The sequence below is a fragment of the Plectropomus leopardus genome, chromosome 20, assembly GCF_008729295.1.
Source record: "Plectropomus leopardus isolate mb chromosome 20, YSFRI_Pleo_2.0, whole genome shotgun sequence".
Lineage (NCBI taxonomy): Eukaryota > Metazoa > Chordata > Actinopteri > Perciformes > Serranidae > Plectropomus > Plectropomus leopardus.
The window spans coordinates 12,134,359-12,149,554 of NC_056482.1; the positions used below are offsets into that span (position 1 = coordinate 12,134,359).

The window sequence follows — 15,196 nt, forward strand, 5'->3', positions numbered from 1 at the left end:
TTGACTGCCTGTTGAGCTGTCGGACTAGAAGATGGTCAAACTGCTTTTTGACTGTTGTGTCAAGTTAGTAAAGACAAACTCTATCAAATTCTCGGAAGTGCTGCTTTGTTTTTATTGTGATGACATGCAAGTCTGTCAGGAGCAGAGTTTTAAACTGCTGGTAGGGGACTCCTCATTACACTGTGGTGTCTGTGTGTGAGCAAATAAGGGAACGAGGGAGACAGAGAGAGAGGGAGATGGAGAGAGACAGAAGTTTGATAGGATGTATAGACCCAAAAGGGGGTTAGAGAAAATGTGAGTGGAGTAAAAAAAAAAAAAAAAACTCGAAAAGCAATGGCCCTAATCAGTTCTGCAACTAGCTGGCCTGCATGCCCCCTCACTCTGCATTACCAAGCCTCATCTCTATGGTAATGCTCCCAGCCACCAGAGTTCATTTCCACAATTTCCTACGGCAAGCCAACAGAGATATCAGGGTACAGAAAAAAATGTCTGTGCCCACTCACGTTGTGTTTCAATTGTATGCGTGACCCAGAGGGATAAAAGTCAGGTTGAGTGGTTGGTGTGCTAGTCTGTGTGTCTGTGTGTGTGTGTGTGTGTGTGTGTGTGTGTGTGTGTGTGTGTCTTAGGGGGACAGAGTGTGACAAAAACGACGAGTTATGTAATACTGTACAACGAAAAACACTTGTAACACTTTTCATATCATTCCACTCAACACAACTCTCTCTGTCTCTGTGTTCCTGCTATATATCTGACAGCGGTCTGATTCACTGGATGCAGACTTTGGCTAAGCCTGCCATTGGTTGACTATTTTGGCCGGCATGCTCCCCATGGATGTAGTGAGAGAACTTAATACAGCATTCATGGCAGATCCCATTCACTGAAATGAGCTTGATAGTGCCTGTAGTAAAAAATGCCCTATTTCCGTGGTATAAAAGTACCCAGATCTTCCACATGTTGGGGCTCTTCGGGCATGAGCAGCAGAGACTTACAGTGACCAAGCATGGGATAACGCCGCCAAATTAAATAAGTGCGCCTAAGCAGCTAACTCCTGCCAGCCAAACAGCAAACTTCCAGTTTAGCTTGAATGAGGACACAAGGATTTCATCTTGTGGCTCCTCTAGACTTTCCAAATGTTATCAGACCAAGTCTTTTTTTCCAATGTACATCTATGGAAAAAAAACAAAAACATGATGGACCCAGACAGTGTAATTCCACTTTTGGCCACTATGCAAAATTGGCTTCACAGCCTGACGCTGTTCCTGGGGGCTTGATTCTCTCCCCCTTCGGCTGTTTGTGTTTTCAAAATCCCCTTTCCGTTTTGCAGGACTCTCATGCCCAATTTTGATTTGTTTTGTGACACAGTCAATTGGAGTTGATTTGCCATGTCTTTCGAAAAGTCTCCAGTCCAACAATACCTTAATCCTTTTTGCACTGAGGGTCTGTTCTCAGACTGTCTCATAGCAAGATCAGCAAACTATTTTTGTCACTGTCAATAGAGCTGCTCTCCTCCCAGAGAGTCTGTCCGGTTTGAAAATTTGAAAATCCTTGGATAACGAATGAATGGCCTGCCTTACTTTGCCTTACACTGACATTCTTGCCCTAACTAATCCCGCTCATCTTGCCTAAACCTACCAATTCAGCCAACAAAGGGAACGAGTGCTTGCCACTGATAGGGAGGGCAGGACAGTTCATTCCTTTGCTTGTCCTAGGGTTTGCAAATTTGCATCAGGTTAGTACATGCTAACACAGCAGTAGTGCTAACACTGAGCAATTAAATTGTCTCAACAAAGTCACCCCAATATTTTAAAGCTCTACCATTAAACCCCTTTAATAATAGCTAGTTAATGTTAGCCATGTGATGCTGACAGTTAGCTCTGTCACACATTTTTCCCAATCCGTTCTCAGTCATCAAATACCGCTGCTTTTGCAGTGACTTTTGCGTACGATCCACCCAAAAGCCACCTTTCATAGCTGTATGATGATCCAACAAAGCCCAAACTGTCATGCGGACCCACCCACCTGCCAAACACACTATTTTTCAAGAGCACCGTAACTTCATGTTGGGCTAAGCAGCTCCTAGGGGAATTGTAAATGGTTTACCTAAACAAAAACTAACTTGAACAGTTTGCCCTTACAGCTGAATGGTAATATGTGCATTCCAGACCTTTTTAAGCGCTGACACAGTGCCAGACAGGTCTGGCTATGCGAGACTAATCTGACAGTAATGCCACTGATTTTGATTGGCGGGACAGCATCCTGCTACTCATAAATTAGTCAATTGTCCTCAGTGAAGCTCACATACAAACAGAAATGCACATGCACACAATCAGTCTTGTCAACAGACAAGAACTCCACAGTGCACTCTCCATCAGAGACTGTTTCATTGACAGCATCTCCCTCCCAAGCCTAATCAATAGTGTCCATGAAGAGTCACCAGATCTCCTCCTCTCGGTGGGATCATTTATCACCCGAGCTGTGGCTGCAGCTCTAATGAGAGACTGTAACACAACTCTCAAGGTAAACATCTCTGATTGTTTTATTACACTACGAATTAGCCTGTTTTCGGATGCTGTCCTTTAATAACTCTTTAATTCTTCATCTGGGGCCTGTGCCTTGGGTGACACCGGGTGCTTTATCTTTGTTATGACTCATCCAACCGGCCCCCACTCGCGCCAAGCGTTTATTCAAATAACAGATATTACAGCTATTAAGCATATTACATGCAACTGGATTGGCTACACAGCCCAGCTCTCATTAATCTTTGATTTTGCAGTCTAACAAATTGGTGGGCAAGTTCTCAAGGGCAAGTGTGGCAACATTTTAAAAGTAATGGTGGGAAACGACAGGAAGGGAGCCAGTTGGATTGATTCATAATGTGATATGACACATCAAATGTTTAATTCAGAGATTATATGATGTGGTGTTTAATTCAGATACATTTAGAAAATAATAAATGTGAATGTCATACATTTGAATTTTTCCCCTCTTCCTTCTATCATTAAAGTAGGCTACTTCTTCTCCCCCTGAATGACCATTTGTTTTTTAATGATTCACCCCAGTGTTACATCGCATTCGTGATGAAAATGTTTTCTTGCATGCCTCTGCGGTGAACAAAGAATCCAAAAACAGAGAAACTCTTGATGAATTGGAGATGCGACCGTGTTTTACAATGAACTACATCAAAACATGAGTTTACAATCTCTTAACACATTGTGCAGTAGAATACAAGTATCATTATCCAGTCATATGTTCAATACTTCCCAAGTAGCCTTTCAAAGAGCTAACTGAACGGAAAATGAAACGTTATCTATACTCTCCAAAATGCGAGGCTCTATTAACAAAAACAGTAATTTTGCCCCACTGATTGTCTACTGCTGCCTTGATCGGCTAGTTTAATTGTGAGACTTTGGTGAATCCAAACTAACCCTTTAGAGCACCAACGTTTTACACAAACTAACTGATTGAGGAATTGGTAGAAACAGTAGCTCCCGTGTCCCAAGTCTGGCTTTGAAGAAAGCCTAGGTTTCTCTTCCCATTCAGTTCCCTGTCAGAAAGGGCTGCGATCATACGAATAGATACATTAGATTTGAATTATACTGCACGAGTTGTGTGAGAGCTTGTAAAAGGTTGTTTTGAAATAGTTTTTTCTGTTAAACGCAAATCCCTATTACTTTAGTTCAGAAAGAATTGTCCCCATTTTTGGATTCTTCGTTCACCATGGAATTATACGAGAAAAGCTAAGTTTTGCTCACAAATTTACACAGGGTAATAAATTGATATACAAATGGACATTTGGGGGTAAAGTTTAGCTTTAAATGATCAATTCAGCAAAATGACTCCCAAGGGACTCAGGGACTACTTTTTTGTTTTGTTTAACCAGAAGTGATCCAGAAAAGGTTTTGAGGATTAGCTAGAATAATAAGAAAATTGGGGTGGCATGATGGCGTAGTGGTTAGCACTGTTACCTCACAGCAAGAGGGTCCTTGATTAGAACTTGGTGTGGTTCCTTGACAGGATCTGCAGTTACGGCTAATGAATAAATGAATAAGGATATTGTTTCTGAAAAGACAGGGACTTATGTCATTAATCTTGGACTAATAAAGTACAAACTAGCTGCATGGTTATGTACTACTGGAGGTGGTTTGTTTTTAGGTCAATTGATCCTTTAAATAATTGAGTCACTTAAGGTGTACCGTAGCAGCTGACTATAAACTTTTGGCAAATTCCAAAGACATTTTGAGATATATGACATTACTACGCAGCCTGCGTATTCCATTCAGCCAGCTGGCCTTTGCATAATTGTGAATAACAATAACTTTGGATTCAGACTCAAGTGAGCAGTCTAGGCTCTGTTTTCAGTTTGAACGTGCCTTGGACATTTTTGCATATTGTGTATATTTTCTGGTGGAGACAACTGTTTTGAACAAGGCCCTTTTTCTTTTGTCTGTGCTGCCTTTTGTTGCACGCTTCTCTTTCAAATGCTGGGTAATTATCCCATTTAGGGATGAATCCAAACAGCATGGCAGCCATAGAAATTACAAACACGCTGTGTCATGCTGGATGTCACATTTTCTGTTGGTTCTTCTCTGCCTCTCTTGTGTATGTGACAAGATTGGGAGGAGACCACTGATGAATGCACACCACATGAGCATTACTGGTATTATCCACTTGCAGCTACGCCATGGTGTACTTTAAAACCTATCAAACCTTTGGTTGAACAGCAATTTTTTTTAACAACGTGGTAGATGTAGCAGGATATCTTGCATTGTAGAGGGCTTTTCGTATAATATTTCATTTTATTTTCAATGTGTTGGCAAATCCTCCAGCAGCTTTTGCCAGCATCATTTTGCAGTTTCGCACTTTTTTTGCTCAGTTGTTTTCTTCTACTTCAAGTCACGTCAGAAACAAGATCTGGTCGAGGGCAGACTGCTCTGATAAAAAGTTTTCGAACATGAAAGACCAGCATCGCCCAGAAAAATGTTTCATTTGTCAATCCAGAATGGCGTGATCTTCCTCTATATTTCAAGCAAAGGCATTTCTTCCTCCCTCTTGGTCTTTGTGCATCCGCTCTAACACCCTTTCAGCTTACCCAGAATGCTGCAGCCCTGCTTGCCTTCAGCCTCCATAAATTCTCCAACACAACCCCCCTCCTGTCTGCACTGTACTGTCACCCAGTGGATGCTCCACTACAGTTCAAAACGCTGTTGTTAGCCCACAAGGCTACCAAGGGCACAGCACCCCCATGTCTCCAGATCATGATTCAAACCTACAGTCTCAGGCTCAGCCTCTGCCTCACTGTCCCTCCCTTCTCTGTGGTAAACTTCCATTGCTCTGCCCTGTCCTGACTCTTAAACCTCTTCACAGGTTGGACTCTTATCCCCTCTGGTATTCCAGTGGAGGAGTAATCTTTCCACCTCAGTCACAACTACAAATCACTATCTGACACATTCTGGAAACTCTCTGTTCTGCCTCCAGCTCACCTCTGAACTCCAGCTCTGCACCCACTCTGACCCCTCCTATGGTGCATCTCTGTCACACATGCAGGCACAACCAATAGCTAATATTTCTTGCAGTTGACACACACACACACACACACACATATATACATATATTTATATATAACACACAGAAACACTGATGTTCCTGGACTGATCCTGATGCCATTAGCTGTTTCTTTGGCACAGAGAAAGAGCAGCCTCTAGTGGTGAAGGAAGTTTTTTTCTTTTCCTCTTCCTACCATTCAGTTAGTTATTTATTTATCATTACAGCAAGTGCAGAATCTTTGATTTCACACACAGTCACAGTGTCATAACTTCTGCACTACCAGTGTTATTATGTAAGTGGTCATTAAAGTGTGGCAGGATACAGTTCAGTGCTAGATCATTTGACAGGACTGCGTAAACGGAGTGTGACTATTAAAGAGTAATAGACTGATATTAAAATGCGGATGGGGAAATATATTTTGAAGAAGTCGAAGAAGTGCTTTATTGGCCTGCAATTGGCCCTCAGCTGAGGCAACTATATATATGATATATAGACTCAAGTCACATGGACACTAGTCACAAATTTAAAGAATTTTAACTTGACTTTGAATTAAACAACAATGACTCATGACTTCCCCTCCCAAGTCACTTTGGTAAGTGAAAGTACTAGACATTTTTCATGTATGAGATGAGAACAATACAATAGGATAGGAACTCAACACACACAATTCATCCTGGTGTGGTACTGGTTTGTGTTTCAGCACATATTTATGTTTATTTTTTTCATTTTATTTTTTGTAAATGTATTATAATTTACCATATGCTAACTGTTAGATGGCATCACATTTTGCGAAGAGCACATTATGACTTGTTTAGTACTTGATACTCAAAGTTTAAGTATTCAGACATGACTTGGGACTTGTCAGTCTTGGCTTGGGACTTCAATTGGGACTTGAATGCAAAGACTTGAGTCTCTGTTGAGACTTGCAAAATTTGCTCCTAATAGAAGCAGTGGTGCCCCCAGAAATTTAGGGTTGACCAGAGGAGCCCACTGAAAATCTTGGGATACAACACCAAAACCAAAAGCTATAACTGAATTTCAGGAATAAGTATATACTTTTGGAATACTAGAGAAGTTGCCTAGCTTCAACTCAAGCGTGTGAGTTGTGTGCCATTACATAATTCATGGTTCTGTGAACTTTTGGCTCAAAATGCAAATTTCTTTTTCGTCCTATTTTCACACATTTGCAAGGCGGTCTTAGAGTGTTAATTTGTGAGTTATGGTTTTATGGGGATTTATTGCAACACAGCTTAGCAGCACCCAAATTCAACACAATGCATTTATTTACTGTAAATTGTTAATTTGAAAATGAAGATGAACAAGAACATTGAAATTATCATTTAAACTGTTTTCTACAACTGTCTTTTACTTTTTGAAGAATTTCCTTGTTCAGCTTTGACCCTATGAAGGTTGCACGCGCTCAATTAACAGCTGAGCCAGAACAGCGACTCTGATAATCAGAATATAGCCTTTGTAAGCTTGGCACCAAGGATTTGTATGTATATTCAATACTTGTTTCCTCTGGGAATTAGGGAGTCTTTGTTAGTGCTTGCATCAGTCCACAAAGGCGGCTTCCAAATGAGTGGAAAAAAGCATCCTGCACGGCTTACAGTTTGCTGAGGCACTTAGGTTCCCTCATTGTTTGGAGAGGTGTTGGGAGCCAGGAGGTACAGTCATCTCTGGAAAGTATAGATGCACATATAATTCATTCTCTGAACTGATGGGTTGGCTTTCCCACAATTGTTATGAAATCGGATTTCTGAAAGGCAGAGTGTACCTTTTTAAACCTGCAGAGTGGGCCAATATTGACTCTCTGTTAGTTAATAAAATGTGTTCTCTAAATTGTCTCTATACTGCTAAGGTTTCAGCTTTCCAGGGTGCTTAGCCAAAAGCTCACATGCTCATTGCTGGTAATTTTGGTTCCTGGTAGTCTCCTATTCGGTAGATGAATCACAATCTCTCAACGACACAAAGGAAAATGTGACACAGAAAAAACGAAGGAGCTCGGTGGTGGTTTGATTCTCCAATAGAAGACTATTGAAAAGCACCAGCGGCCCACATTGTTGCCGAGATGAGTCTTGAGGTTGAAGATAATGAACTGAGATGTCGGCTGAATGTAGTGACTGTGGTTTAATGTGTCCGATCAGTGCTGCAGTGTGAGGATGAGATTCCTACATGGATGAAACGGCACAAGAGCCATTTACCTCAGACAATGTTTAGATAAGTACCACTCAATACCAGTTACACAGTCACAAACTCAGATAAATATACTCACTCAAACCTATGCGTGAGCACATGTTCTCACACACAAACACAGAGATGGGAAATTAGGTGACTTGTAGATAGCCCTCGTGCCTATTATAAGCTTAGATAGACAAATACACACTAACACACACAGAGAGACACAAAAACATTTTCCTAAATTGACTTGTACGTAGATAGCTTTTATCTGCGCCTATCGCCAGAATGCCTGTGATTTGGGAAGGAGAGAGCAGGTGTAGTTGGGAGAGTGAATAAGAGATGGAAGGATGCTGAGAGAGAATGAGAAAGGGTTACCGCTGAGGACTAGACTGAACAAACACGGCAATTGAAACACTCTTTCTAGGGAGAAATACTGATGTTGAAAACTGGCTGGGAAACACACATTCAAACAAATATTTGAGACTTGAGCTTTAGATTAATAATCAGATGCATTTGAAATACTAAATACAGAGGACAGGAAGAGATATAGAGAACAGAGTTGGAAATTCAATTTATATGTATGAACTGGTCTTGGATATTTGTATCCTACCAGATATAATTTGTAAGTCTTGTGTTTTGGATATTCTAATTTGAATGCAAAGTTTGCCACTTGTAGACTCAAGTAGGATTGGAGGGCTGTTTGGCCAGGGGGGAGCCCAGTGTCCACTGCCCTTAATGAGTACACATGGGTACTGAATGAAACATGAGTAAATACACAAGTTTGCTGGCATTGTCCCTGTAAGTCTAGACAGTAGACTGTACTTTAAGATGGACAACACGTCTTCACTTCCTCCCACTGTACCAAAGTGAAGGCAAAACTCTCAGGGATACAGGCCCTGTCATATTTTGAAGCTATTATCACTTTAAACTAATCAAATACCGACACATGGTTATTGGCCTGACACATCAAAATATGACACTGTAGGTACACCTCCAGCATCAGTTTTGCGTGCTTTGAGACAGCGTGTCAGTTTACAGTCATTATATGCATTGTGTCTTTTCAAAATAAGCTTTCAGTTTGACAAGAAATGTAATAAATTGCATTTAGTCTCTTTTCAAGATTGTTTGTAAAGAAAAACTTAATTTTTAGATTTAACTCATTAGGTTCAGACAACCCCAAGCCTAGAAAAAAACATCATGGTTTGGCATCACATGCCATACCTCATGTGATATACAGTACATCACTAGTGTAGTAAGCATAAGTACACATACTAGCACACTATTGTTTTTAAAATAAATAACAAACAGCGGTCTCCTGAGTGAAAGTTCAGCATTTCTTTGACCAACCACCTCTAATCCTACTTGGCCGATGCAGGTTTTCGTGCTCTTTATACTATGGCAGTTGCTTACAGTGTCAAAAAAGTGCCATCACCAAGTGCATTTCATATTGCCCTCAAAGGGTGCCTTGATGTGTTGGTATTTGACCCTGAGGGCCACTGACCAAATATGGGTATTTGATGAGTTGAAGTTAGCGCCCATACACATGTTCGAGCCATTTGCAAGCAGCACTATTGATCATAAGCACACAAATTGGCACACACAACTGTCAATCATAATGCCACACCCCTTTTTTTCATGGCATAAAATAACTTAAAATCAAACATATCGTATAGATCATACATCAGGATGTTAAGAACTACCTGAAAATGACGGAAGCCATGCTGGGGAAAAATTCTATTTTTCATTTTTTAAAATATCTTAAATTTGGCAAATGTAGTCCTGGGTAAAGATAAATTCCTGTTGATGAATTTCAGCCACCTGTTAGTCCTCATTAGTAACAGTAACGAACAGCAGCTCTGGCCTGAGCTGCACGCGAGAGCTAGAACAGATCCCAAAAAGCCAAGTTTAATGGAATTGGAGAAGTCAAATCAGACAAATTATGGAAGCAGAAACTGAAATGTTCTTGAACATGTACAAGCATATGCTATATACCTGTCAGCCATTATATGTTGTAGGTACATTAAACAACAATAGGGGCAGTCATGGCAGAAATATTTACATGTCACATTAAGAAAAGTCCAGGTCTAATCAATAATACTAAATGATATTATGCATTAAATTTAAGTCAATGGCCAGTTGTAGGGCACTTGTATATGCTGGGTCACTGTATTACTGTGTTATGACACTAATAACACCTGTCCTTTGCTATGACAAGTCAAAATGGCTCCTGTGAAAACATCTTACAATGTGTCTATAAAATACTATTTTTTATATAAATTGTAAGTCTGAACATTCAGTTTAGTGGCCAAGAAAAGTCTTAAATTAGCACTTGACAGTTTGTTATCAAATGGTTTGCTTATGCTGCATTTGGCATTGAATGCTATTAGTTACTAGTTTACACAGCCCAAATATTAGCATGTCAGGGTAAGGGAGGGTGGGGGCTAACAGGGGGACACATGCCCCCCTCAATAATGAGAGCATGTGCACTTCTTTTGCCAAATTTTCTGCTCTTTAACCTTTTGAACCTTTGTTTAGTATCACTTTTCTTGTGCTGCATTTAGACACAAAGGCTGTTTAATCCTTTAAAACCTGAGCAAATGGGTTTGAGTTTTTGGGTGTTTTTTTTGTTGTTGTCTGTTTTGTTTTGTGTTAATTTCTTAAATTTCTTAAACTGGACTCCAAATCAGAGAAACGGCAGTGGTTGTAGATCAAAAAGTGTTTAATAAAAAAGAACAAAAGAGCAGGCAGTGTAGACAGGGAGCAGGCTGAGCACAGGGTCCACTGGATGACCTGTACACAGGAGACAAAAAAAAACACGAGTAAGTAAGAAATGCAAAAAGGCAGCAAAAAACACTAAGAACTAGAATGCAGAAAGCACTAGAAAACATTGTTAAGACACTACCGAGCGAGACAGAATTATCTGGCAGAGTCGTGGAGTGCAGACCGGGCTTTTATTGTCAGGTTTATGAGAAGAAGTGGAATCAGGTGTGCCTCATCAGCAGCTGCAGCAAAACCAGCCACACCCCCTGCCACACACAAGCCTGCAGGGGAAAAAAGGAAACTGAAAGGGGAGGGGGGGAGAAACACACAAAAAAGTACAAGAAAACCAAAACCAAATCAGAATCATCACAGTTTTGTCTTGTCTTGTTTTGTTCTAAAGGGGAAAATTGTAAAATTGTCCTGAAAACTATATTTTATATTAATATTTTTAAATTATGTTACAGTTTTTTTATTTATTTATTCATTTATCTATTTCATATTTTAAATTATTTTTTGGAGGCATTGTCTTGTCTTGTTTGCTTTTACCTTTCTTTCTTTCTTTCTTTCTTCTTTCTTTCATGTCACGATTTTAAAGAATCAAACCAATTTGCTCAGGTTTCAAAGGATTAAATTTACGCTTGTTAAGCCGAAGTTGATGTTGTCTTTAAAACAACTGTCAAATTGTCCTTCTAAGGTGAATATAATTTAACCATGGCCAGCTAACAGCTACACCATGTTGTTACCATTTGTGTGAGACTGAGATGGTCTTTCTTGAAAGACAAGCAACTAGCTCCTCTTGTTAAACCCACTGGCATGTTTGGGTCGCAGTGATAGCAGATAAATGTCTCCTCTTCTAATGAGCTGTCGTCAGAATAGATGGTTCAAGCTCTTTACTGCCACATAGCAATAAATACACACAAACTCAGTCCAAGGAAGTGGTCTCACTGAAAGCATGTACACAGAAATCTTCAGGATTCACTCTTTGACTCTGCTGAATTTGCTGTCTTACCACTTAACCTCTGTAAAAATGGACAGATGACACCGCAGTTTACACTTGCTCTCAAGGTTTTTCTTTCAAGTGTAGAAGAACATGAAGGAGGAGAAGGTTAAGGACATATAACGATTTTATGCGCTAGTCTTTACACTCTCAAATACTCCATAAAGTCAGTTTTCTGCTTTGTTTTCGAGCAACTCTGCAGTGAACCAGAGACATATCGCCCTCTATACACTGCAAGTCTTTCAATCCCAGAATGGTGAAATAGGCGTTGTGAGCAAAGTGGTGCGAAGAAAAAGAACTCCTCGCACGGTGTCAAGGACAGTCCACATCTGGGCTTGAAAATCCATAAAGCTACATATCATCTTGGTCCACCCGCCTCCAAAGGTTCTCTGAGCCTTAGCGTGAAGCTGGCTGATTTAATTTAGCAATCAATATGTTTTCTGTGAGCATAAGCCACGGTAATCTTTTTACAGCACCTCTTCTCTCCCTCTCTCCTCTCATTCTCTGCCCTTGAGTCAATCCTTCCACCCCTGCGTTGTAACACTAAGGCTGTGATTGCGTCTAACAGGCTTTGTGGTTAGAGGAAGCAAAAGGGAGCGAAAGAAAGAGAAAAAACAGGATGAAAAATTGATATCAAGAAGAGTCTCCATGGCACAAGGTCTGCGCTCTGAGACTTGGTCCCATAAAAGTGGATTATGGGAAATAGGCTGCCGCTGCTTGCCAATGCTCTTAGAATGCGGCAAGACAACTCATCTTTTTGACAGGAAATGAACTGCAACTGCCTTGGTTCAACCAGAACGGTCCATCTACTGAACAAAACTGGAGCGGAACATACACTATCTCGCTACATTTAGAACTACTGCTATTTATTTTGCAGGTGATTTGTCCAATGTGATGTAGCGTAGTGGCTGCAAATAGATGGAAAAGTGAAAAAAAGGCTGGAAAACATGTTTAGGGCATACAAGATCAGCTCCGTGTGCATTTATGTGTGTTTTTTGTTACTTCTCACTATAGACAGTGTGTGTAGGTCTTCTACTCTTCCCTCACACTCCCTTTCACATTACTATTCTTCCTTGTACTTATCATCTCCAGCAGAGAGAAAGAGAGAGATTCCAGGGGGTCTGTCTTATCTTTGCCTGCAGCTCTCTGTTCTGCCCTCAAACTGGGGGACACAACTGTTTTCTTTATTTGGCCGCCAAGCATCATGCACACACATACTCACGTGTTTTGGCTTTGTACCCATGTTATTGATGTTCACACAGCCAGCGAGGAAGCCTTTAATTCTGTCGCTTGTGGATGGAACGAATTACCATGACGACAACAAACGGCATCCACACCTTGATCTGTTTGATTTGCTCAATAATAATGAGCAACAAATGAGGCTGGACCCTTCGTTCTAACCTCAGCGAAGCAGAGGAGAAATATCAGCAAATAAAACATTACCATAGAGGAAACTTGCAAGACAGAAAAACAGTGAAATCTCTAAATCCCTGTCTCTGAATGATTCAGGAGGCCAACAGGAGGACGGGGCACTGGAACATGTCGGGATTGTTGATATTTATTGTTGTTGAGTTGTTTTCATGGAGTTCAGACTTTGTAGCTGCCCCTCTGACTGTTAAACACAACCTTGAAAGAAAGTAGTGATCAATACCTTGATACTCACAAGATGTTCTTTTAATTATAAATATATATTGATAATTAAGTTCTGTAAATAAAAAAAAAAAGCATGGTTTGCCGCATCACCTCCAAACTTTTCAGCACTGTACGATGTTTGTGCCAAAACAGCCCTTACATATTTAGCTGGCCTGTGTCACATGACTGTGGAGACCTATGTGACATCTGAACCTGGCAGTTGTACACTGCTGGATCAAATGTGAGAGAATGGCAGAAAGGAGAAATAAAGTGTCACACAGCAGCAACACAAGTAATCTCATCCACACCCTGAAAGTTATAATAAGGCTGAACAGAAATAAGAAGATGCCCATAACAAATCTGCAATAAATTTGTCATTAATAGCCCGTACAGTATGCGTCATGTGATGATCTTTAGAAAAAAAAAAAAAAAAAAGACCATTATTTTTGAAAAATTACATACCCATTTAAAGGAAGACTTCACCCATAAAATAATCTTTTGTATATCAATTAGTTGTGCCGTGTTACCTTGGATTCATGAAGAAAACTGTGTTTTATCTTTGCTTTGCTTGCATGTCTTCTACAGAAAATGGCCAACATATTGATTTGTTGATTGACTGGGGACCAAATTCAAAAGCAGCAATGCTTAAACTTCTCGTGCAGTATAATCAAAGCCTCATTTATTCAATTGTATGGTCAGTACTTTTCAAACATGCAATTTTGAAAAAAAAAAAAGTATAGAGAGGACAGATATGTTTCACTTTCAGTTCAGTTTGAAAGAGTAAGGTTTTAGTGAAAATGCATGTGTTTGGGACATACTGAGCTCGAGACTAGATAAATGAGACTTGGATGATATTGCATAAGTTGTGTGAGAGTTTGTTAACAGATGTTTTGGTATTATTTGCTGTTGTTAAAAGTGGTCCCTAATCACTCATTAAGTCAACATGTTCACTGTTTTCCGTGGAGGCATGCACGAAAAACAAAGTATAAGGAAACAGGTATGACAAACTGATACAAATGGTAATTTGTGGGTGAAGTATTCCTCAAAGAAATTATCAGCAGGCCTATTTGTAAAATTGTATCATATCGAATTAATGATTGTCGTCTCTCTCTCTCTCTCTCTCAGGGACAACAACTTCATCAAGGACTTTCCGCAGCTGGCCGATGGTCTCATGGTCATCCCCTTACCAGTTGAGGAGCAGTGTCGAGGGGTGTTGTCCGAGCCTCTGCCCAATCTGCAGCTCCTCACAGGTAAGGGTGTGTAAATTTTGGGATATGGGCTCTCAAGACAGAGATAGAGAGTAATGAACAAATTGATTCAATTCATCGCATTTTTAGGTGGGAGCTTTACTATCTCTCTATGATCAATGCATGGTCACTGGCATGAATAATTTAGAACTGACTGCAGCCAATGTGACTCTCTAAAGAAGAGAAAATAGGAGCATATTAAACAAACCACGCACTTATAAAACCTCAGTGATTTCTGGGTCATGAGACATTTTAACATTTGTTCAGGCTTGAGAGAAGTGAGATGCTTTATATAGAACTAGAAATACCCCCCTGCGGTTGCATTTATGTGACATTTACAGTGTATATCTATGTCTGTCATATGGACTCATGGCAGTAGAAAATGCTTCAAACATTGCTGCGAAGAAGCTACAAATTCTAAAATGTGAATGCTTTACACCCTTACTTACTCTTCAACAGAGCAGTACAGAAGATCAATACAATAAGCACAGTTTCAAGGTGCGCACCCAAGATTATTGTTACCAGTTGAGCATCTGACCAATTGTCTTTTCTGTTCCTGTGATATGGCATTGAATAATGGTCAGAACACTGTTTCTGAAGAAAATTACAGTAAAGCTGACCTTTTGGATATAAATATGTAATCACTTAATCATTTTTATCCTAATAGTTGTCCCAGTGACCTTTGAACACCAAATTCTAATAGTTCATTCTTGACTCCAGATGGATGTTTGTGCTAAATTTGAAGATATATAAGGGGTTCTTTATATATCATGTTCACAGAAATGAGATGGACTCAAGGTCACAGTGAGCTTAACCTTTTTCCACCCAAATCTAA

At 40.1% G+C, this 15,196-nt stretch overlaps 1 protein-coding gene across 1 annotated transcript in view; it reads left to right on the top strand.

The window, feature by feature from the left end:
- The window catches only part of LOC121959628 (astrotactin-2-like), a 353,725-nt gene that overhangs the window by 260,444 nt on the left and 78,085 nt on the right, over positions 1-15,196 (top strand). Inside the window, exon 14 of the mRNA XM_042509044.1 lies at positions 14,240-14,364. Coding sequence (XP_042364978.1) covers positions 14,240-14,364 — 125 coding nt within the window. The remainder of the gene's footprint in view (positions 1-14,239; positions 14,365-15,196) is intronic.